The 25,587-nt window shown below is 38.9% G+C and overlaps 1 protein-coding gene across 2 annotated transcripts; it reads left to right on the forward strand.

The window, feature by feature from the left end:
• The first annotated feature begins 266 nt into the window (after positions 1 to 266).
• On the forward strand, positions 267 to 23,897 carry LOC113047170 (3 beta-hydroxysteroid dehydrogenase type 7-like). 2 transcript variants are annotated; one of them, XM_026208464.1, is made up of 7 exons: positions 267 to 409; positions 9,852 to 10,085; positions 12,347 to 12,502; positions 19,118 to 19,226; positions 21,084 to 21,183; positions 21,682 to 21,844; positions 23,096 to 23,897. In XM_026208464.1, exons 2-7 carry the CDS (start codon positions 9,929 to 9,931, stop codon positions 23,509 to 23,511), a joined length of 1,101 nt encoding a protein of 366 aa, XP_026064249.1. In that variant the 5' UTR covers positions 267 to 409; positions 9,852 to 9,928; the 3' UTR covers positions 23,512 to 23,897. The 2 variants fall into 2 exon arrangements, with proteins under 2 accessions (XP_026064249.1, XP_026064250.1); XM_026208465.1 differs by lacking the exon at positions 267 to 409 and adding an exon at positions 9,438 to 9,537.
• Positions 23,898 to 25,587: the final 1,690 nt, after the last annotated feature.

Below are 25,587 nucleotides of genomic sequence, written 5' to 3' on the forward strand. Positions count from 1 at the left end.
CGTGGCTCCTGGCAAACATTCCAGAAGGATTAAGCTGGATGTGCATTATCTCTTGATGTTAAAAGAGACTTGAGCAGATAAAGCATTGAGAGTTGAGTAGCATCTAAAATGTTTTCAGATTTTTGTAGATTTGGGCTTTTGTTAAAAATAATAGACTATATACTGTAGACGTTCAAGATGAATATGTATGCCAAGTTATTTTATTTTGATCCACTAAGGCAGTATAAATAACTTGTCTCGATTTCTTCATCTCCTTCACCATGTTTCTGTATTCGAGCTGCTCAATGTGTGGCGGAAACATGTGGCTTGCAGAGGAAGACACACACCTCCTTCTCTAAAATGACACAGGAAACAAACGTCAAGTTTGAGCTCACTGGATTCATTGAAGAAAATTAGGAAATCTGCTGAGGTAAGGGGTAATCTCACATAGGAAAGCATGTGGTTTGTATAGACCACCTGCCAAGTAATATCTTCTGTGGCTGCAGCTAAACTCATCTTATTATTATTTGTAAGACCGTTAAGCAAAGATATAGGAGCAAGGAGAGAAAGCGAGCAAGGGAGGATAAAATGGGTTAAAATATTAATAATGTAGGCCTATTTTTTCTGGGTTATAAGTAGTAATTTCTAGTTGACAGCGGCCAAACCCGCTGTGTGAAATGTGTGGCTAGATAAACTCAACTGGTGTGACAAAAGCCACCGTCAGTCATCACTGTGGTATTCAGAAAACCTGAGTTAGAGCGGGAAATGATGCGATGACCAGCGCTGTTTCGCGGTAAAAGACAGGGCAAGCCATTCATTCATTCTGGTTTACTCTGAAATATTTCCTCTCTGTACGACGTCACACGTACCCTCATCGGAAGCTGTTGTAATTTCCCGAATCACCGGTGGCGAACCGGTAATGCGGATAGCACTCCTCACAGCCGCGTTGCGTGCTTACAAGATGCCAACATCTTACCGTGACCTCTAAACAGTACCTGGATTTAAAATCAAAAACTGAAGCATTTCCTGTAGTTCGCGGTAAATAAATAGGCCTAAAAGAAAACGAAAATAACAATGGAATAATTTGTCAACGTGACATGCATATATTTGTATGCAATGGACCGTGGAAGCAATCAAATCAACATAAAGTAACAAGTTATTTTTTATTTTTTTATTATAATAAAAAGAAAACAGAATAGAAAAAGAATAAAGCAACCTAGTGGTAGAGGACGTTTTGTTTAGTTTATCTATATATATTTATACTTACAACTTTACTAAGAAGTTGCTTCGTAAACTAAAACCTAGAAACCATAACAAATTGTTGCTTAGTAAATTGAAACCTAGAAACCACAAACAATTCCAATCATAGTGGAACTCTCTCTGTATGTGAAAGAATAGTTCAGTGTTTTACTCTCATTTGTAAAATCGTTGCTTAGTAAATTAAAACCTAGTAACCATAAAAAAATCCCAGGATACATTATACATTATATTCCAATGTATGGCCCTGTATATCTGTTTGCATTATGAACACCCACCTGTAAGCTAAAAGTGGTATCAATAAAAAATCATAGTGATTTCTAACAGTTAAAAGCTAATAATCGGTTAACAAAGTTTCTGTACTATATACTGTGAATAACTGTAATTATATTTAATGTAATGTTTCAGTAAAAGTTTGTGGAAGTGAAAAATAATAAGTCATTGTAAATTGACATTCCCTGCATGGCACTTAAAGAGCAGGTCACACATATATACATAATATTACACACACACACATATATATATATATATATATATATATATATATATATATATATATATATATATATATATATATATATATATATATATATAATATTTTTTTATATCTAATTTGTGGTTTATATCATAGCTATCCTTAAATGAAAAAAAAATCTACAAAGATGTTAGTTGAAAAAGTGCATAATAAATAAAGATATTGTTTCTCAAAAGAGAGCGTCGGTTCTATATTGCCTTAATGAGTCATCATATTGTCAAATCTTTTGCCTGTTTCCAGTATAAGTCACTGGGTAACACATTCGCATAATCCCTGCCTGTCCGTCAAATACAAACAAAATCTGACCTGCCCACAAACACTTCCACTAGTTAGTGTGTTTACATCATGTTGAGAAGATCAGATTAAAATCGACTTTATTGTCAGTATGCAGAGTACAAGTACAGATCTAATGGAATTCATTTAGCATCTAACCAGAAGTGCATGAATATAGAGTTTTATATACATATAAGTGCAGAGTAAGTGAAGCTATGATTTACAGAATTTACAGTGGAGTTACTATACAGTATAGAGTATTTTACAGAATATAAAAAGAAGTGCAATGTATTATAATATGTACATTATGAACCGCAGAAAAAAGTTGGAGGATTTCGATATAAAAAAAAAAAAGTGGAGACTGGTTCCCTTTCAATTAGGTCACTCTACAGTGCTATGGGAATTACCCTTTCCTCTAAATACTACTGAAGCCTTATTGAATCGCTCCAGTGAAACTGGCCAATGGTGTTCAAGCGTGTGAAATATGAGTGGCTCCCACTCTATATAAAGCAGCGATTGTACGTCATCCATTCACAATCTTTGCCTTCAGCAAACCTACAAGAAACAAAAAGCATATTCAATTCAATACAGTTCAATTCAACTCAAGTTTACTTGTATAGCACTTTTTACGATACAATCATTGCAAAGCAATTTTACAGAAGATTAAGTTTCAACTATTTAGTTATTAGTGGTGACTCAGTTTATGTGCATATGGCAGAAATATTCTGAAAAATACAAGATGTATTGAACCAGACAACACTATTAACAGCAATTATTATATGATGCAATCACACTTGTAGTAATATCTGGTAGTATTGCATGTTTTAGGGTTAGCGTCCTCTGAGGGTCAGCATCATGTCTTCTCAGGTGTTCTGGATCCAGACTAAAGCTTGTGTAAATCCTAGTTAGCACGGGATGTCAATCCTGTGGCGAAACAGAGAAATAAATAGAGACATAATTAGCATAGCTGCTGATCCAACAAAGTAAAATTAATTAGTTTAACCCGAGCTAAAGAATAATATGCATATTTGATCAGATACAGCCGCGGTCACAAATTATGAGATGCATTATTGTTTCCTAGCTTGGTAATGTTTTGAAGATGGAAAAATGCTGTTTTTGTAACATGGGAAATATGGTTTTCAAAGGACAAGTTGCTGTCTAATATAACACCCATATTTTTGACTGTAGAGGAAGTAACAGTACGTCTAGTTGCAAACTGTAATCTATGAGATTCTGTGTACTGTTTTATCTGTGTCTTAACTATCATCAAGAGTACTCACTGTGATCTACACGCTACAGCGGACACACCTTGTCTCCCCTGCTGTATTCCAGTGGGCTTCAGACAAAGATGACCTCTCCTGTGCGGAGCCAATCAAACTATGTGATATCCACTAATCGTGCAACTTTTGCCTGGGTCGCGCCCACTTATAGGTGGCTCTAAGGGGGATCAGACTGCCCACACTGCAGAGATATGAGTCTTCGGACTCTCAGGGTCCGTGTGGCCATCGTCCGAGATGATGAACTTGCCCAAATAGCTCTGCTGTGCTCTTTCTCTGCATCCTCTTTTGAGCCAAGGAGTAAAGTGCCGCAAGCTTCCAATTTGGATCTAGTACTCACTGTGATCTACACGCTACAGCGGACACACCTTGTCTCCCCTGCTGTATTCCAGTGGGCTTCAGACAAAGATGACCTCTCCTGTGCGGAGCCAATCAAACTATGTGATATCCACTAATCGTGCAACTTTTGCCTGGGTCGCGCACACTTATAGGTGGCTCTAGGCCCAATAGCTCTGCTGGCTCTTCTCTGCATCCTCTTTTTGAGCCAAGGAGTAAAGTGCCGCAAGCTTCCAATTTTGGATCTGTCCAGGACAGGTGACGAGCACCAGTGCCCCACCCGCTCCTACCCACCGTGGCTGGTTTTCCCTTCCAGTTGCTTCATGGACTTGCTGGATTCCATCCCTCCCCCGGCGTGTGGGTGTGAATATCTTTCAGGCCATGGTACCTCCAGTCGGACCATGACAACATTGGGGAATCTTGTAGTGTTGGATCATTCACCTATGGCTTACCCAGACTGAGTTGAATGACTGAGAGGAGGTGGCTCTTCTGACGGACCCGTGAATCCATCAGGTCTCTTTGGAGCAGCGGTGGAGATGATCACGGAGCGCTTCATTGAAGTGCAGAAACAGTATAAGGTTATTAGCCACTTCCCGCCAAACCGAGCTGGCGTGAACCCTCCTGCACGTTCCTGCTGCTCCTCAGCACAGCTCGTGGGACGACTGCACGTCTCAGGGCTGACTGTGATTATGCAAAAGAGCATGCAGGTACCGAGCCAGAACATCTCCGTTTTAGGAGATGAGTCAGAGGAGCACACACAAAAACAGAGGACGCTTGGCCAGATTGCTTCCACCTCAACAGTGTGCAAATTAGGACTCCTACATAGGTGACCACTTCAGCTCTGACAATTTTGTTGAAATGAACTTCAACTAGTCTATACATGTAATGATGCTGGTGCTTCCACCATTTCATATTCCCTTTTTTACCAGCATTAACTCCGCCCCGGTGTGATGCGGCATCATCTAGTTGCCTCACCCCCCCTTAACTTTACATGGTTTTCACTAAGTCCTGTAGACCTGAGCTGTGTTTAACAAGAGCACCAATATCATCACCACTCATATTACGGTTCCGTATGTGAAACTTGACATTTTCAGTCGAGCCAGGCTCCATCACTGTGACACGGCAGGATTTTATATGTTCTCACAGCAATGTAGAGTGACCGAATCAAAAGGGAATGCTCGGGGTTATTCATGTAACCTCTGTTCCCTGGGATGAGGGAATGAGACATTGCTCTTATTGCCATGTCACATAGCTTAGGATCTTAGGATTCCAAGTTGCTTCAGTCAAGATTCTGAATGGATGACGTACAAGCACTGATTTATATAGAGTGGGAGCCCCTCATATTTTGCTTCCTTTACTCCTATACGCAAACTCACGAGACTAGCACATCGCAGAGGCACGCGCGCTGTGCATACATCTTGCGTCATCCACCGGAGTGGCTATGACAGATAACTGATGGTTAATGATAAAAGGTATAATAGATCCTTTTATGAAATATGAATAGTTTTCTTACAAAAATGTTTGCATTTACTACAGAAGGCCTTTATTTACAACTCGGAGCCTGGTGAGACACGTTTTATGATGAATGCACACACTTTATTTGACGACTTGTAGACTGTTCAACTGCAACACCCTGCACTGCAATGATAGATCTTTGAATAGCCAGGACATTTTTTTATATAATTCCGACTGGATTTATCTGAAACAAGAGTCATATACACCTAGGATGAAACAGGAGTAAAACAGGAGTAAAAACAGTCTAACTTTCATTTTTTGGTGAACTAACCCTTTAATTAGCCACTAGTGTCAGACTATTAATAGCTAGCGATATGGCTAGTAAGCTGTGAAAGCTGAGACTTAATATGAAATCAAAATTTAAATTAATTCTTAAGTTTAAACTTTAGATTTTAGTTAATTTTATAAAGTAAATTGTGTTATTAGCAAAATATGTACAGTGTGCACTTTGACAAGACCATGCAAGACTCATTTCACGAACATTACTTAAAGATTAAATTTATCATCCCTTGATTATAAGGATTTCTTAGCTCATCATAAACCTGTGGACTTATATTTGATAGATTATTTTCCCCCTTTTTAGCCAATTGCAAACAGGACAGTGTAAACCTTCAGGAAAGCTAAAGAAAGCCTGTTCTCTGCATTTCCAAGAAAGTAGGCTATATTTCCACAGCTTAATGTTATATTTGTACTAGTTAAAACCCAGAATAGCCCTGAATGAATGGCCAGAATGACTTTCAAACCACACACACGTGCACACACACACACTCTCTCTCCTCCTCCCCTGACTTTTCTAAATTTGTGTTTTCTCCATGGGTGTGTGTAATTTGCATTGTCAAGCTTTTAACTAATCAAGTTATTCAAGCTTATTTGAAAGCTTACATGGGCTGCATCCAAAAACTAAAAAATGCTGCCTTCGGAGGACGCATTCCAAGGTAGTAAAGCATTAAAGTACGTCCGAATTCAGTGATCGCTTCATTTCCTGTCTCCTGAGATGCCTTCATCTGGCCGATTTTTGAAGGCAGCCTATGTATCCTTTGCGGCCTTCGAGATCCCACAATTCGGTGTTCCATTCGGTGACAAAAAAATAAAGATGGCACCTGAAAGTTGCAGTCGATGGTCAGTTTGTGTGTAAAGTATGTATCTGATTAACGTTTTCCACTTTTTATGTCATTTCTAGTGAGAAATTAATATTGCAGTAATTAAATATCCACTTAGTTATCGCCAAAGATCTCTATATTTTGCTGTAGATCATTAAACCATTACTCCACCTCAGAAGCCTGTCTGAAATCCGTTTCATGAGGTGCCTTCATGCAAAAACCTTGCCTGCAAAATCATTGTCTGATTAGACAGCAAGGCAGGAAGTCACCTGACTAAGTTTTTGGATGCAGCTATGGTATGCGAGTTGAAGCAAGGTTTGAACAAAACTCCAGCCCTCCACAAATTTAATTTGACATCCCTAGTCTATGGCTTCAAGTATACCTAGTAAGAGCTTGATTAGCTGCTTTAATTAGGGTTGGAGCTAAACTCTGCAGGACACCGGCCCTCCAGCACCGAGATTATTAACTCTTGTTCTACAGGTGCTGATCATATAATTAGAATATCATCAAAAAGTTGATTTCACTAATTCCATTCAAAAAGTGAAACTTGTATATTATATTCATTCATTACACACAGACTGATATATTTCAAATGTTTATTTCTTTTCGTTTTAATCCCAAATTCAGTATCTCAGAAAATTAGAATATTGTGAAAAGGTTCAATATTGAAGACACCTGGTGCCACACTCTAACCGCACCCTGGAGACGTTTGTGAAACAAAACCCATTCAAAAATGTGGGGGAGATTCATAAAGAGTGGACTGCAGTTGGAGTCAGTGCTTCAAGAACCACTACACACAGACGTATGTAAGACATGGGTTTCAGCTACGCATTCCTTGTGTCAAGACACTCTTGAACAACAGACAGCGTCAGAAGCGTCTCGCTTCAAAAAGGACTGGACTGCTGCTGAGTGGTCCACAGTTATGTTCTCTGATGAAAGTAAATTTTGCATTTCCTTTGGAAATCAGGGTCCCAGAGTCTGGAGGAAGAGAGGAGAGACACACAATCCATGTTCCTTGAGGTCCAGTGTACAGTTTCCACAGTCAGTGATGGTTTGGGGTGCCATATCATCTGCTGGTGTTGGTCCACTGTTTTCTGAGGTCCAAGGTCAACACAGCCATATAACAGGAAGTTTTAGAGCACTTCACGCTTGATGCTGCTGACCAACTTTATGAAGATGCAGATTTCATTTTCCAACAGGACCTGGCACCTGCACACAGTGCCAAAGCTACCAGTACCTGGTTTAAGGACCATGGTTTATCCCTGTTCTTAATTGGTCAGCAAACTCACCTGACCTTAACCCCATAAAAAATGAAGATGCGATATGCCAGACCCAAGAATGCAGAAGAGCTGAAGGCCACTATCAGAGCAACCTGGGCTCTCATAACACCTGAGCAGTGCCACAGACTGATCGACTCTGTGCCACACCGCGTTGCTGCAGTAATTCAGGCAAAAGGAGTCCCAACTAACTATTGAGTGCTGTACATGCTCATACTTTTCAGTTTTATACTTTTTAGTTGGCCAAGATTTCTAAAAATCCTTTCTTTGAATTGGTTTTAAGTTATATTCAAATTTTCTGAGAAACTGAATTTAAGATTTTCCTTAGTTGTCAGTTATAATCATCAAAATTAAAAGAATAAACATTTGAAATATATCAGTCTGTGTGTAATGAATTAATATAATATACAAGTTTCAGTTTTTGAATGGAATTAGTGAAATAAATCAACTTTTTGATGATATTCTAATTATATGTCAAGCACCTGTATAGCAGTGTTTCTCAAACCTGTCCTGAATTACCCCGTTGCCCTGCACATTTTGTATGTCTCCCACAATTATCACACCTGATTCAACTCATCAGCTCATTAGTGGAGAATGCAAGACCGTAAGTGGGTGTGTCAGATACAGGGAGACATAAACAGTGTGCAGTGCTGTGGGTGCTCGATGGAGAGGTCTGAGAACCGCTGAACTATATATTAGTATTCACTCCTCAGCTTGTGTGAGAGCTGTTTGTGATGAGTTATCCTGTTGTTCGCCACCTATTTTTGGTGGTTCAAAGTAGATATAATTAATTCAGAGGAGTTTGCATATTAACATTATATCAGATATAGAAGCAAGTGTATTTTTTTCAGGGAAATGAAGTCTGTAACCTAAAATGTTGTTACTATATTTTTACGGTAAAGTGGCAACCACATCCTCCGGTATTTTGCAGGAAGTGTCACTGATTGTTGGTTTATTTTATTATTATTATTATTTTTCTTTTATTTATTTTTTTACTTGTTTATTTTGAGATTTTTTTTTTCTTTTTTAAGACAAACTCAAACTAGATCTAAAATGACAGAGTGAATGACAGGACTTTATATTATATTAATGCCCAAGCTGGCTACTCGTCTTATTGGGAAAGATCCTCAACCTGAAATTGTTGCCTCATTCTTTTCCTTGTCTTTGTTCATTTTTGTTTAAACACTGCACTGCTATTTACCTTGACTTAATCTTTTTTTTTTTTTTTTTTTTTTTTTAAGAAAAGAATCTCTAATAAAGTTCTTAAGATTCTTTTGTTTATAATGTTTCAGCTCTTAAGTCAAGTTAAGAGCTGTTGGCCTGATGTAACCAGTTAAGTAACAGGCTAACTGCTAAACACTCTTGCAAATCCTCTTGCTTAAATTTGCTTTCATCTACAGTTTTCTCCCATGCAGCGTTGAAGATTATGCAAAAAGAAGCAAGTTTAAAAGTGCTGGGAGGGTGTTTTTTTTTTTTTTTTAGCGTTCAAACATTAACACACTCCCCTCTCTCTCTCTCCACGAGTTATCATGTTCTGTTTTAACAGGTTAAATTATAGCTCATATGGGTTAAATGGCCTTATCCTTGACTGGAGATTGTTTTTGTGATTAAAGTTATGATCATTGTGTTAATTTTTAACTTCTCACGCAGATTGTGATTTAGCAAATTACAGTACAGGAGGTTCTGTCTGTGCTATCTGGCTCAAACAGGTCAAAAGAGTCTTATAGATCTGTCTAACATTTCCAGTCATACTGAAACTGAACTGACTCCAATTTCTTGGATTAGTTATTCCAGACACAACACATGACACTAACATTACGGTATAAGAATGAATCATAAGTTGAATTTCTGTGTGCGTGACTTCATGCCATGTTATGGACTTGTAAGTGGTTTATTATGTGTGCAAAGTAGACAATGTGATGGTGGATGAGTGATCATGCACATAAAGACAAAATAAAATAAGCTCCAGTGGGATGGATGAGTTTCAGGTATGTGCACATCACAGTCTATTTTAAAAATACTAATATTACATGGGTCTCTGTTAACCTATGGTAAAATATTTACTTGGAAGATTTCAAACATTCACGGATTAAAAAAATCTAAAATCTAATAGGTAAAATTTAGTAGAAACGTAGGCTACATTTTGACAGCGTTTTAACGTTCAGTATATGGGCGGGCAGATTAGGAGGAGGCAGTTTTATTCACAGGCTAAACCCCCGACCCCGTTTAGGGGAGACCTCATTCAGACTCTGAACTATACGTTGATTGACCTGACTCGTCCTCTTCTCCGTTATATTCACAGAGTGAACCAGTTGAGCGTCTCTGTAAACACTGAAACACTGCAGTCAATACCAGGAGAGGACTCAACGGCGTAATACAATGACTAACGAGAAGTCGAAGCTAACTTACGTGATAACCGGAGGATGCGGTTTTCTCGGCCAGCACCTGTTGAGAGTTTTGCTGGAGAGGGAAGAAAATATCAAGGAGATCAGGCTTTTCGATAAAACCGTTTACCCTCTACAAAGTCACAGTACAGGTGAGAAACGCTTCAAACAAACTGTTCATTAAGATGACTACTAGCTTGTTAGCGTCCACGGTGATCATGAAATCGATTTCTTGTTGAACATTACGTTCGTTGTTGTGTTTTACGTAGTTAACTCACCCTGCACAACACCATGTCATGACCAGATGTTTCTTCAATAATTTCACACTTGGACTAATTAATCTCCAAAGTAGGCAACGTAGCCTATAAATAACCGATGATGCTATTCATTGTTGTTTTGATGCAATTAAATTGTGTTTTTGATAATTGTGTTTTTTAATTTTGACTGGAAATGACAAATAGGCCCTTTAAAAACAGCATATTCACAAGATTTACATTGATCATTCTCTTTTTTTCTACATCATGCATCATATTTCATGTCGAGATGCTCTTTCACTTCTCAGAATGGCACTGTTGACGCAGTCTTGGTGGTTGTGTTAGAAATAACGCCACAAAACCTAGAGACGTGTGATTTTTTTTTTTTTTTTTTTAGAAACATTACATACTCCAGGAATAAAGAAATTGTTTGTATATTCTTTATCTAGGTTACCATAGTTTTAAAAAATTTATTTTTATTTTTTTTCATGGAGGCATGGGAAAACATTTTCTAAGTTGGGGTGGTGAGACACAAAAGTGGCCATCATTAAAGAAACACTCTTTGTTTTATTAACAAGTTCCTGATAATTTGTCTGCATTCGTGATGTTCACAGTATAGGGTGTAGTTTCTGTACGTGCCCACGGGAAACATCTTTTTCTGTGACTCCAATAACGGGAAAGGGCATTGAAATGACAGAGGAAATGGAAAGGTTTTTCATATCCTTGGATTTATTAGTGTGTATTTGGGCTTGGTTCAGGTGGTAAGGTCAGGCCGCACCAGTCATTTCCATCCAGTCCAGTCTCCTCCTCTCACTGTGCATCACCAGAATGCTCCATCCGGCTGATGGCTTGCTTCGTACAATGGGATTATGGGATGTTATTCACTGTATTCACCCACCCTCATTAATCACATTATTATGGAGAAACTGATCTCTCATTTTCAGCAAATATGTAGTGCTTCTTAGCTGAAGCACAATGTCCTTTTGCACTAAATCCTCATGCAACGTCAGCCAGAGGAATAGATTCACGAGGTAAGTTAGACTTAGAATTCGGTTATCTGGTTCTAATTTGTGTTCCAAATGTTTTTTATTAGCCAGTGTTTTTTTTTATTTAATTCTTTTATCTTGTGGGTCTCATACAACGAGTATCCAATGTCCTGCCCTAATGATATTCTAGCCCTCACATATTGCTAGTTTTTATCCCAGGGTCTAATAGGGGAGAGTTCACTTTACTTCAACAGAGATGCTTGAAAAAACAGCTTAGCATGTGGACAAAGTCCATACGGCTACAGAAATAGGTTAGATAACATTTTTTTTATCAGAAGTTTCAAACATTGACCTACTTGCATAGTGAGCTAGTAAGTGATTTTGTACGTGACTGATTTTGTGTTACTACTTGGAAAGCTTTGTTCATAGGCAGATTTTTACGATTATAAAGTGAAGTTAACTAACCATCACACAGATGTGAGAGAGCCTGTTTTATTTGAACATCTGCAATGCACAGCAGCTGATAGCGGCTCACATTAATTGTTTGTTTGTGTAGTGGTTTAAAAACCTGTAATTCTGTGCTGAGTTGTTAAATGCATGTGTCCAAAAGCAACTGGAAAATGCAGAGATCAGAAAGATGCCACAGGAGTTCTTTGCCGAGCAGTCATGAATGGCCGTGTTCATTGTGTGAAAAATATCTGCTGGTGGGAATGACAAACACTGCATTTTGTTTACCAAGATGAGGGTGTTGCTTCCACCAAGTAGATGAAGTTTATTGTTTGTTTCCTGCTTCAGGAGAATTGTCATTGTTATCAAGAATACCACTTAGGATCCTCGAAATCATCAGGAAACTTCCAAAGGTGAACTGTAGAGATAAAACACAAGCCTGGTTACACCCATATTCACTGGAATACATGAAGCTAACACACACTTTGTTGTGCTACTAAGAATGCAGATGATTGTCAGTAGACTGGACTACTATTGAAATCGTTTCATTATATAACCGTAGCTTTATTGTATGTACTGGTAGTCACGTCAGTTCTCAGCTGCCCGTCTGTTTGCATGACAGCTACCTCATTGTACATAAAAACCCTTTATATAGATACACCTGCATATCAGCACTCTAACAATATGCTGTTAACAATGTACTGTATCTTTCTCTTTCTTGCGCAGAGCACGTGAAGGTGGTGGTGGTACCTGGAGATATAACAGACTATGGGAGCGTACGTGACGCCTTTCAGGGAGCAGACCTGGTTTTCCACGCAGCTAGTTTGGTTGATGTCTGGTATAAGGTTCCTGAGAAGGCCATCTATGCTGTCAATGTACAAGGTGAGTGAAGAATAAGGAAGCAGTGACTTCGTAGAAGTGACGTCAGTGTTTTGCACTTTGAAAGGGTTTAGGAGTTGCTTCAGAATACGGTTTAGTAAATAAACTTTGAAATAACGGAATAGATAGACTGGAGATTACTATAAGATTAAAAACACACTGCTGTTTGGAAAGTCTCTCATGCTCACCAAGGCTATATTTATTTGATCTAAAATACAGTAAAAACTGCACAGTCAAGGCCAAAAGTTTTTGCAGTGACAAATTTTGTTTTGCTAAATTTGTGGTGTTCATTCACATAGTTTCTAGATTATTATGTAGACTGATCAGATACATTTTAAATAATTGCTAAAAGAGTCATTGGCCCAAAAAATTTACTTTTCACAAAAACACACATTTAAGTTTTTTGATCCTGACACAAAATGACCAGCCAACATTAATTGACTAAACATACCAGCAGCAGGTCGGTGTGAGGGCATCTGCACACACAGTGAGGCCAAGAGTTTTGGACAACAACCTGGAGTCAAGAAAGGCAGCAAAGACGCCACTTCCTCAAAGAAAAACATCAAGGACAGACTGAAATTCAGCAGGAAGTACAAGGATTGGACGCCAGAAGACTGGTGCAGAGTGATTTCCTCTGAAGCTTCCTTCCAACTTTTTGGGAAATCTGAAAAATCAATTGTTCAGAGAAGAAAAGGTGAATGAGTCCTGTGTTGTGCCAACAGTGAAGCATCCTGAGACCATTCATGTGTGGGGTTGTTTTTCTACCGAGGCAGAGGGCTCTCTCATAATTCTGCCCAAAAACACTTCCATGAATAAAGAATGGTATCAAAACGTCCTGCAAGAGTGACTTATTCTGTGCATTTTCCAGCATGATGGAGCACCATGTCACAAAGCAAGAGTGATAAAGAAGTGGCTCGAAGATCATAACATTGAAATTTTGGATCCGTGGCCAGGCAGCTCCCCAGATCTCCATCCCATAGAGAACCTGTGGTCAGTCCTCTAAGGTGAGTGGACAAGAAGAAACCCACAAACTGTGATCAACTCTGAGAACTAATAAGACAACAGTGGATCTCCATCAGTCAGGATTTGGCTCAGAAGATAATATCCAGCATGATAAGAGTTTCCCTCTCTCCTGCGTATTAGGACTGCTTTGCCTATTACTCACCTCTGCTCATTATCTCCTGATTAATTTCCTTATCATTGCATGATTATCACCTGTGTATCCTCAGCTCCCCTTTATCTGGACTGCTCTGCTGATCGTTCATTTCTGAAGTCTTGATTTACCCTAACTCTGCCTCTAGCTTGTTTCTGGGTTTTTTTTTTGTGATTTTGACTTGGACTCTAATCTCGTTTGTGAACCTAAGCGGCCAGCCCTTTGACCCACACCTGTTTGAGTTACGATTCTTGGATTGCCCTTTCCTGTGTGCTGTTTTGAGTAATTTATACTGGCCTTGCCTAGTCTCCTTGAGTTCTATGACTGTCTTTCTCTGCTGGCTTACCTGTGTTAATAAAATACTGCAGATGGATCCGACCGCCTCAGCCTCTTCGTCACAGAAGACTTCACCAAAACAGGATCCAGCAGATTTCCATCGACTGTCCTCTGAGGTATCCTCTCAAGCTAATGTGCTGGCCGCCCATCAGCAACAGCTGGTCAAATTAACAGCTCTTACCGAGGAGCTCGTGAGATCTGTCCAGGCCCTATCCTCGCCGAGCACGGCTGAGAATCAAGCTCTGAGTCCCGCTGCACCCGCTCCCGTTACACCTGCCGTGATTAACAATACAAACCAGCCTAAATTATCCCTTCCTGAGAAATTTGATGGCTCGCCTTCTGCCTGTAAGGGATTTTTGTTGCAGTGCAGCATGTATTTTAACCAGCAGACACAGTCCTACTCCACTGATGAGAGCCGCGTTTCCTTCATATGCTCCCTACTCACCGGCCGAGCTCTGGAATGGGCTACTGCACTCTGGTATGGAGGTCAGCTCTCTTTCCCCTCTTATGCTGAGTTTTTAACCCAATTTAGAGAGGTGTTTGAACATTCAGCGGGGGGAAAGGATCCAGGAGAACTACTGCTCACGTTACTCCAGGGTAATTCTACCTCAGCGCACTACACACTCTCTTTTCGGACCCTCGCAGCTCAAGCTGGATGGGAGGAGGAACCTCTTAAGCTCCTGTATCGCAAGGGACTCAACTCGGACCTCCAGGGAGAGCTGGCGTGCCGCGACGACGGTAAATCATTGAATCAAATTATGGAGCTCGCCATCCGCCTCAACAACTTGATTCACTCCCGACGCACACCTCTCAGGTCCAGTTTCTTTGAGTGTGCTTCCCCCAGCATGGAGTCGGAGCCCATGCAGATTGGTTACACGCGCTTCTCTACAGTGGAGCGGGAGTGGAGACGCCGTAATAATCTCTGCATATATTGTGGAGAGGCAGGACATCCGAGAGCTACCTGTCCAGTTAATCCAGCGCTCAAGAATTCTGCTGCAGTGAGTTCTAATCACTCTTCTAAATTATTCTCTGTGGATAGTTCTTTGAAGTTTAACGGACAAACTTTAAACGTAAAAGCCTTGATTGATTCTGGAGCTGCTGGAAATTTTATTGACCTTGCATTTGCCAAAACCCATCATGTTTCTCTCCTCGCATGTGAGCCTGGTGTGACCGTGGAAGCACTGGATGGACGCCCCCTGGGGTCTGGAGAGGTGCAACACACCACGCAATACCTCACGCTCAGCTTCAGGACACAGCATTTTGAAACTATCCAATTCTTCACGATTCACTCACCTGGGCATCCGATAATCTTGGGGCTTTCATGGCTAGAGAGTCATAACCCTCAGATTTCCTGGTCAGACGGGAAAATAACCCGGTGGTCCGCATTCTGTCAAATCATCTGTATGTAAAGGCTTCCGCCAGATTCTTTTTCGTTAAGAAGAAGGATGGGGGTCTTCAGCAGTGCATCGACTATCGTGGTCTTAATGAAGTAACAGTGAAGTACCGCTATCCTCTCCCGTTAGTCCCAGCAGCCCTGGAGATGCTTCGTACTGCCTGCTACTTTACCAAGCTGGACTTAAGGAACGCATACAACCTGATTCGCATACGGAGTGGTAACGAGTGGAAGACTGCGTTTTCTACTACATCCGGGCAGTACGAATATCGGGTAATGCCTTTCCTTCAGTTTTTCAAGCCTTTGTAAATGAAATTTTCCGGGACATGTTACATCACAGAGTTATTGTCTACATTGATGACATTTTGATTTATTCTGATTCCCTTGAGGAGCATGTCCAAGATGTTCGTGCGGTCCTCAAGCGCCTGATTGATAACCAGCTCTATGCCAAGCTCTCCAAGTGCAAGTTCCACCAGACACGTATCTCCTTTCTGGGCTATATTATCAGTGCGGACAGAGTTTTGATTGATTACAGAAAGGGCAAAGCCGTGGTGAAGTGGCCCCAACCTTCCTCTGTTAAGGTGCTGCAACGCTTTTTGGGCTTCGCCAACTTTTACCGCAGATTCATCTGCAACTTCAGTGTAATTGCATCTCCCCTCACATCTCTGCTTCGAGGAGGGGGTAAATATTTTAAGTGGACAACGGAGAGTGCTGCAGCCTTTGCTCAGCTCAAGGAGAGATTCACTTCTGCTCCTATTCTCCATCACCCGGATCCTGAAATGGAGTTTATCATTGAAGTGGATGCATCTAACACAGGGGGATGGTAACCCTGCGAAAATGTTCCTTTGTGCCTTTTACTCCCGCAAGCTCAACTCTGCAGAACGCAATTATGACGTGGGTGATCGCAAACTCCTGGCCATGAAGACCGCCTTTGAGGAGTGGAGGCACTGGCTGGAGGGAGCTCGTCAGCCTTTTACAGTGCTCACTGATCACAGGAATCTGCAGTACATCAGGTCAGCTAAGCGTCTGAATGCTCGCCAGGCTCGCTGGTCTCTGTTCTTTTCAAGATTCGATTTTAAGAATCTACAGGCCGGGCTCCCAGAACAGCAAAGCGACTGCCCTGTCCCGACAGTTTGATGGTCCCTGTGAAGAATCTAAGCCTGAACCCATGATTTCCCCTGCACTAATCGTGGCTCCTGTCCAGTTGGACATAATCTCTAAGAGATCACAGCGTCTCTAAAAAATCATCTCTGTCACGGAACGCTCGATAACGCCTCCTCCTGGTTTCACCAGATCCCTCTCTCCTAAGTACTCTAACAAACTGAGCCAATGGACAATGGTTCCTCTCAATATTTGGTTCAAGGAATGTAAAAAATTTTAAGCTCGAGAAACAAGCACGGTTGTTAAGATGGGTGGTCTATGACAAAGATTTTAAACCTGCTCAATTGGACTCAAGGTTTAAACAATGGACGTTGAAAGGCATCACATCATATTGTACAATCTCATCCAATAAAGGTTTAAAGAGCTTCCAACATCTTAATGACACCTATATATTAGAAAAACAGGACTTCTTTAGATATTTGCAACTTAGGAACCATTATAATAAAAATATAAAAAATAATGAAAAAATTGAAATGACTATTATCAATGTTTTTATTGATGCGTATAAGAGTGGAACTCATAAGAGAATGATATCAAGAATATATTCAAGTATACAATCTTCTAAAAATCACTCTACATTATATTTGAAAGATAAATGGGAGAAGGAAGCAAACATAATTTTATCTGATGAAGAATGGCTAAATATTTGTAAAACACAGTATACTACCTCTAGCTCAGGTCAGTGGAGAGAATTATCATGGAAGAATATAAGATTTTTTATTACTCCACAAAGAAAATATTTACAGGATGGAAATCTGGAATCTGCACTCTGTTGGAGACAACATAATAGTTATATGGCTGATTACTTTCAAATATTTTGGAAGTGTCCTGCAATTCAATCTTATTGGTTAGGGGTAATCACTGAAATAAAACTGATATTGTGATTTTGAAATTGAGAACAGCTTTGGTACCATATATTTAGGAAACATACCAACTGATTTTAGTACTCAAGATAAGTACCTTCTCAAACTTTTATTGGTTGCTAGTAAAAAAGCAATAACTAAGAAATGGTTGAATGAGAATCCACCAACAAAAGCAGAATGGATAATGATTGTAAAAGATATGTGTGACATGGAGAAACTCACCTTCTCTCTAAGATTAAACATGGATACATTTTACAAGTACTTGTCAAAATGGTTAAAGTTTAGGAGAATGGATGGAACATAGTGAGTTATTGTAAGTGGACTGCAATGTCTGTTTTTTTTTTTTTTTTCTTTCTCTTCCGAGACCATTGGGAGAGCAACCCCTGATATGAAGTTAACTGTATATGAACAACATAATGGTTTGTGATACCCCTAATGACCTGTCTGTTCTGTTCTTTTACATGTGTTGCATAAAAAAAATTTAAGTATAAAAAAAAAAAAACATCTTACTGACCTCAAACGGAAGTGGGTTTTTTATTGTTAGAGGAAATGTTAGTAGGTGTTTTGCGTGCTTTGGTTTGTCCGACATTTCAAGTAACCTTAAAGCTGGTCTCTTTGGTCCGGAAATGCATCGTTTACCCTCACAAAGGCGGCAGGAATTCTCATCTCACTCTTCCTAATGTAATAAAGTGAGCATAATAAGAACAAAAATATATTGTTTTTAACCATAGTTCACAGCATTGTACAATAAATCCTCTTGCAAGCCTGGACGGATCATGCTTTATGAGAAATAAAACATACGTGTTTCATAAAGGTCAACGCCTTACCACCTGAATGCGTAAAAACATCTGAATATAACCACAGATAAGAGTATTTATGTGTTCAGATCGCGTTCATCCATTTCATTGTTTTACACTTAATCATCAACATGTTTTCAATTCTGACTGTTTGTGGTACACCTTACTGGTTAAAGGGATAGTTTCCAAAATAAAAATGTTCATTTATCACTTACCCCTATATTTTTGCCTATATTCTTCCTGTACAAAAAGTCTTCTCGTTGCTTCATAACGTTACGGTTGAACCACTGATGGCAGATGAACTATTCTAACGATGTCTTTCATTCTTTCTGGACCGTGACAGTGTAACTTACTTGGCAGTCTATGGGACAGTTACAAGCCTCCTGGTTTTCATCCAAAATATCTTCAATTGTATTCCGAGGACGAGCGAAGCTTTTACGGGTTTGGAATGACATGGGGGTTGGGGGTGATTAATCAATTTTCATTTTGGGGTGGAGTAACATGTCTTGAGGCCTGTTTCTTTATTGCATTAGTAGATCCAGATAAACCCATGGGTTACAGATGAAAAAAAGAGCTAGAGATGATGAATGTGTGTTCGTCCTGGAATTTTTCTTTACTTTGGACCCTCTCCTATCATATCATTCTTTCCCTTGCTCTCACATTTGCACTCCACCTTACTTCTCTAGAAATCTTCTCGTTAAAAACCACTGAATGATCTGATTAGTAAAAAAGCCAACGCACATCTGGTTACCTTTTGTTTTTCCTCTTATCACTTGATCTGTTCAGTTTCAGACTCATTAATGTCAGCTTTTAAGTCCTTCTTTTGTTTTTAACAGTGTTCCTGTTTTCTTCACCCTGTAGCTGTTTGCCGTGCGTTTTTAATATTTATTATTTTTGGATTTTGTTCTCCTTCAGGGACAGAGAATGTCATAAATGCATGTGTGGAAATTGGTATTCAGTATTTGGTCTATACAAGCTCCATGGAGGTGGTTGGTCCAAATGTGAAAGGAGATACATTCGTCAGGTAAGTGACTTTATTTTAATAGCTGTTTGATATATACAAGAACTGCTTACAAGGTGGCATGTTTTAAATTCAAAACATTGCCTAAAAGTGTTTAAAGATTTGGAGGGAATGTCTGAGATAACTGAAGGGAAGGGTTTGAACATGCTGAACACATTCTGGAATGACAGCAGAATTTTACAACATTCCATCTTGAAATATCTTTCAAGCTGAAGAATTCCAGGCCACAGTCTGATGGACATGCCCTGGGAATGCTATTCCAACTTAAATCTCAACATTCAAAACAAATTCTATAGAGAGAGCGTCTGTTTATGCTGTTTTCCTATAAGTCACCTGATAAGTGGCACTAACATGTCTCAAAGCACGTCTTGTGATGATTTGTCACCTGATTCCTGAAATAGCAGTTGCCAGCTCTGTAAATAGTTAGCACAGATGGAATCTGGTCTTTTTTCCTCCAACATTTTTTGTGTGTGCTGATTTTGAAGGAAGTATTTTGCCTGTTATGTGGGTTTAAAAGTACTACACTGATATCGGTTGATTAAAGGACAATCCATCAGCCAAAAAAAAATTATTAAAAAACAAACCTGCAAGGGGCGGATCATGTGTAGGAGTTTGTGAATGCTCTGTTGTGGTTTGGCCTGGAAATCAACCAAAGAAAAATGTCACTCGCTTTAGGATTATGTTTCAGTAGTTTCACATCTGACAGTTTAATAAAGGCTTTTAACTGAAGTAGTCTAGCTAGAACTCTAATTAAAACAGCACACCGAGCAAAGCCTTGGCTTGAAGGTTTCCATTACTGCCACATGCTAAAAGCATTAACATTTTCCTTGGAGAGTGACTAACACACACACACACACAGATATTTTTATTTCTTCCTGAGTAATATCAGAAAACCGAAATATTTTCCTTTATTTTTGGAAACACAAACATGCACACATTCAAATGAAAATGTCATTATTTAAACCGCATCAGTATTATATCTCATCTCTCTCTCCCCATTTCTTTCTCCTTTCCTGCACATTTTTATGAAGTCCTTGTGGAGTGTTTTGATATTTTATATTGTTTCTAAACATTGGTTGCATGCCATTGGTAATGCCTTTCTAGGGTCATGGTAATAAAAAGAGTTTTTGCAGGAAAGTGTGTACGTGCTGCCATAGCCAACTTTATATATAAAAATAAAAATGAAAAAAAACCTTCACAACCTCATTGGAAATGTTATAATGTCTGCTGCTTTTGCATTATATTAACCATAACCCAACGTTATACTTTAACTAATAATCATACTAAAAATAACTAAATTACTAATAATCATACAAACTCAAATCCAATATTTTACCTAACATTTTAGATTTTAAACTCCCTTTGCAGGATAGACAGGAATAGGCATCAACATTTTTTTGAATCTGTTATGTTTGGGTCATTGTTTGGATATAGTGTCATTCTTGTGCAAGCTGTAAGAATGCATCTTTGTCTACTCATTTAGAGGGGAGAATCTCTGCATTATGGGTCTGAGTTGGGGTATAACTTGGCTGCACTGGTCGGTCAGGCACATGATTTCAGTTAAGGACCTCCTGAGCTCGTCTCGGAGTGCTGTTTCTAAAGCAACTGGGACTTCTAATGGCAGCTGCAGTGACGTGCTGACTTTAACGATTAGCGATTGGCTCTTTCATTTAGAAGGCGGAGTTTCCTGCAATTGAGTGGCCATATTGAGCATTGCATTTTTCCCCATTCAAAACTATATGAGTGACACGTCATGGGTATTCTATAGTCTTTGGTATGAGTAGCTCTGCTACCTATTACTTGAATACCTTTTCATTTTGCAAAGATTTGAACTCTTGGTGTTGTTCTTCCTTTGCACAGAGGGAATGAGGATACTCCATATAATATATTCCATGAGATGCCCTACCCTAAGACAAAAGCTACAGCTGAGAAAATGGTGCTGGGAGCCAATGGCACAAAGGTACAACACAATCCAGTGATTTAGGATGAACCCTGAATTTCCCTTTTTAGCGTCTTTAATTATATCGAAGAAGTACAATCTGCATTTACAAACACAGAGTTTGATTAATTTTGATTAACATTCTGGAGACACATACTACATGTTAACATTTTTGCCAGTCTAGAAAGTTTAACTCCGTTTTATACAATCTACTGATATTTTGATGAAATTGGAACTCATGCTTCTCACTTTGCACAATGCTGCCCCCACCCAAGCCCAAGGGAAAGGAACTGCGTATAGCAGTCAAGTTGGAAGCCTTAAATTATTGTTTATGGTTGGTTTATAGCTCTCTTTGTTTCAGCAAGCCGTGCATTTATTGGCGTTTCCCAGTTAATACTATACATCTTTGTAACACTGTTGATGGATCTTCTGCATCTGAGTGAACTGTAATGTAATCAAAAGACCGTTTCTTTGCTTTTCTGCTGATGTGAGTTATTGATTTTCACTCTCCATGATTAGGTCAATGGAGGGAACTCTCTCTACACATGCTCACTACGGCCAACAGGCATCTACGGGGAACAGCATCAGCTCATGAAGGACTTCTATCTGAACGGGGTGCGGACCGGTGGTTGGGTGATCAGAGGAGTTCCAGAAAACACTGAGCATGGAAGGGTCTATGCAGGTAACCATGGTGACAGCAGAAGACAGTGACCATGGCAACAGTGTGACCCCTTTAGAACTTCCGGATAAAGAGAATTTTATATGTGCCAAATATATGTAGAGACTCTCTATGATTGTATACGCAGAGGTAATGCCAGGAAAATGCCATGACACATAACTGTACATGTAAATGCTGACAAATAAACACTATCGTAACCATTTAGGCCGTTAGGCTAATGTCTTAAACAACATCGTATAGGGATTCTCAACAGTCAATATTTACATTCATAGCCATGAACAATTTTTAAAAGCCTTTATTATTTTTTAACTCTGTGCAGTGAAATTCACTTTATTGAAAGTTGAGTTTTCATTCTTGAAGTAATGTGCCAAAAATGTGTCTCTAGGTAAAAAATAAAGACACTTTAAGATGAAAATGAAGTTACTGTTAATAGCATGGGATGGCAGCTGAGGATCACTCATTGGCTGCAGCTGCCATTTATTATAAAATCAATATTATAACACATTTAGTACTTTATCAAAGTGAAGTATAAAGTAAAGCAAGTGCAGGAAGTCACAAAATCACTTATCATTTGAAAAAAATAAATAAGGCCAGACAACAGCTTATAATGCTGAATTATTTAAATACCTTTATAGTTAAATACATATTTAATTAGCTGGTATAACAATTAAATAATGCATTAAATAATTTGAAATGTTTCAATATTATTAAATAACTACATCGTTTAGGTTTTCTCCAGCACAGACTTGTTGCTGCTGTTGTTTTGTTGTTCTGAATTTATTCTGACTCACACAGCTCTGTTTTGACATCAGCTCTTCAGATGATTCATTCTATTACCACTGTCAATTATAGCAATGACTCACAGCATGATTTAACGGATTCCCTCGCGTAAATGTAACATTCCTGTTTGCTATTCCTGAAACTGTTTATATGGACATTTGCTCCTCTTAGACCAGGAGTGTCAAACTCAATTCCTGGAGGCCTGGAACCCTGCAGACTTCAGTTAATTGTAATGATTTAAATTTTTGTCCAGTCTTTAGAAAGAATCGTAATTTAATTGAAAACTAAACTTAACTTAATTCTGTAGTCCCCCAGTACTTTTGGCTTTATTAAAAAAAGGAAAAACAGCTGTACATAAAACTTGAATTGATCTGTGCTGTTTGTATATTTATGTAATGGTTTTATAATTGCTGTAATTAAATAGCATACGGTTCAGCCCTGTAATCTTTAGATTATGTCTTTTTGTGCATGCAGGAAACGTGGCATGGATGCACTTGCTAGCAGCACGTGCTCTGCGGGAACATCCTGATAGGTTGGGTGGGGAATATTATTTCTGCTACGACGACTCTCCATATAAGAGCTACGAGGACTTCAACATGCAGTTCTTGTCGACGTTCAACTTTCGTTCGTTGCACGTGCCCGTGTGGGTGCTGTGGTTCATAGCGTGGATGAACGACTCGATACGCTGGCTCCTGAAGCCGTTCTGCAACTACACCCCACTGCTCAACGGATACACGCTCGCTGTGGCCTGCACATCCTTCACTGTCCGCACAGACAAGGCTTTCCGTCACTTTCAGTACCGACCGCTCTACAGCTGGGAGGAGTGTATGGCCCGCACACAGAGCTGGGTCAACACGTTCCCTTTAGAAACCCACACTAAGGACTCCTAACAGCTGCTTCATTGTCAGGAGGACAGTTTTCATAAACACATCTGTGTCCAAAAATGAAAGATGAGAGGTTTTGTGACTCAGTGTATCAAGCATGTGTCATGGCTTTTCACCTGATGATGAACATTTGGACGTCGTTTGGCAGTATTCAGTATGTGTTTTCATAGAAATACACTTAAACCGAGCACCTCTTAATCATATAAGCCCTTTTGATTTGTTCACAGTGATCTATTAGGTTAATAAAAATATTTAATTATTGATGTCATAGTAACAGCTGGGAGCAAAATCTTTACATTTACATACAAGCACTTTCATGCAAAATGCACAAGTGAAGCTATTTAAAGAATAGTAATCCTGCAATAAATAAAATACATATTGTATTCTGTTAATCTGATATCTGCATCTACTTTATCAGTTAAGTTTTGTGTATAGTCCACCATATATGGGGGTATATTTATACATTTCTTTGTCCGAATCATTTCACAGGAACATTACATAACATCACTGTTAGACGATTATGTGCTAATAAGCACAATCTTTTAAGTTAATTGTTTATTAAAATATTTAATTGTTTGTATGAAATATTGCTAATATATACACAAGTATTAAGCTTTTTGAACTTTATGCACATATAGTGCATGGACAATATTTCGTTTTCAACGCTGCTTTAACAAAAGCAAAACGGCAAGATTGATTCACCTAAGAACAAAAACTTAAAAAATGCTCTCTAATCATTCTTGTGGTATTTTGATGTTATACACAGAATGGTCGGTCCAGTGCTGCTTCAAGTCAAAGACCTTCTGTGTTTGTCAGGAGACGCACAACAGTGATGTACGGGGAAAAAATCAATAGAATAAAAAATAATTTGTGATTAATCTCATGATTTCTGACTAGTTTTTAAACAGCAAAAGGAAACCTAATTTGGCTATTTTTTTATTTGTTAATTATTTGTGTGTGTGTGTTTATTAGTTCAGTTTAGAAATCTACATCTTACATATCTACATTTTACACCTTTTACACTCAAAACTTTTGCCTTTTAGCACATTTGGGTTTATTTAAAAAAAAATGGCAGCACATAAAACTTTATAATTTATTGGTGCTTTTTAACAACTTTTCAATTGCTATAATTAAGCTGCTAAATCCCTTGTGTGTAATTCGATTGCAGTTTTGCCCTCTGAAACACATCTTAAAGAATTATGACAGTGACTCACAAAAACCATCTCTGCCTGGACAAGATTGAGACCAGATTTTCCACATCAGCTCTTATTGTTATAGACTAGAGTTATCATAGCAACGATTCTACGTATAGACGATTCTGTCTGTTTAAAGGTGAACGTTTGAAATGCATAGGACACGAGATATATCTTTTGCTAATTTAGTTGAAAAGTATCGTTTTTTTTTTCTGTGTGTGTTCCACAAAAGAAAGCAAGCTCGTGCATGTTTGCTATATCATGATGAGGGCCGGAAAAAATGACCGTATTTTCATTCCAATGTGGACTATTCCTTTGAATGTTGTTTGAACCTTTAAAGGGGCAGATAAAAATCGAAACCTTGAAGGATCAGAAAAACACACGAGTGTTCTCAACTGGCTTCAATTCATGGGAATTATCTAACAATGAGCTGAAGTACTGTGACTCATGGGAGTTCCTCTGTCAGAGCTTCCATAGTGATCCTCACAATATTTACTCTTCTGTAATGGATGAGTGACATTTGACAGTATAACAACCATAACTGCCTGTGGTGTAACCTCGAGTGAAGTATTGACATCACCGTAGTTTAAGTTACAGAAACAAACTGTGTCCACTGCGACATCTAGTGGTTAATAGTAATACACATGACCTATCCGAGTAATTCACTCTGGCGTGTGCATTTCACCCAGTTCCCCCAAACCCACGTCATTTAAAACTTGGTTATATAAAACTCCATAGATTAAAAAAGTTAAGACCAATTCATCGCTGTTCTAAACAGAGTTATTCTTCTTCTTCTTATTATTATCATCCTAGTTACAGATGAGTTATTTAGTTAGATTAATCTTTAGAATGACCTGCCTGTTTTCTTGACATGACAATATGCCACATG

This window comes from Carassius auratus, chromosome 28, assembly GCF_003368295.1.
Source record: "Carassius auratus strain Wakin chromosome 28, ASM336829v1, whole genome shotgun sequence".
Taxonomy (NCBI): domain Eukaryota; kingdom Metazoa; phylum Chordata; class Actinopteri; order Cypriniformes; family Cyprinidae; genus Carassius; species Carassius auratus.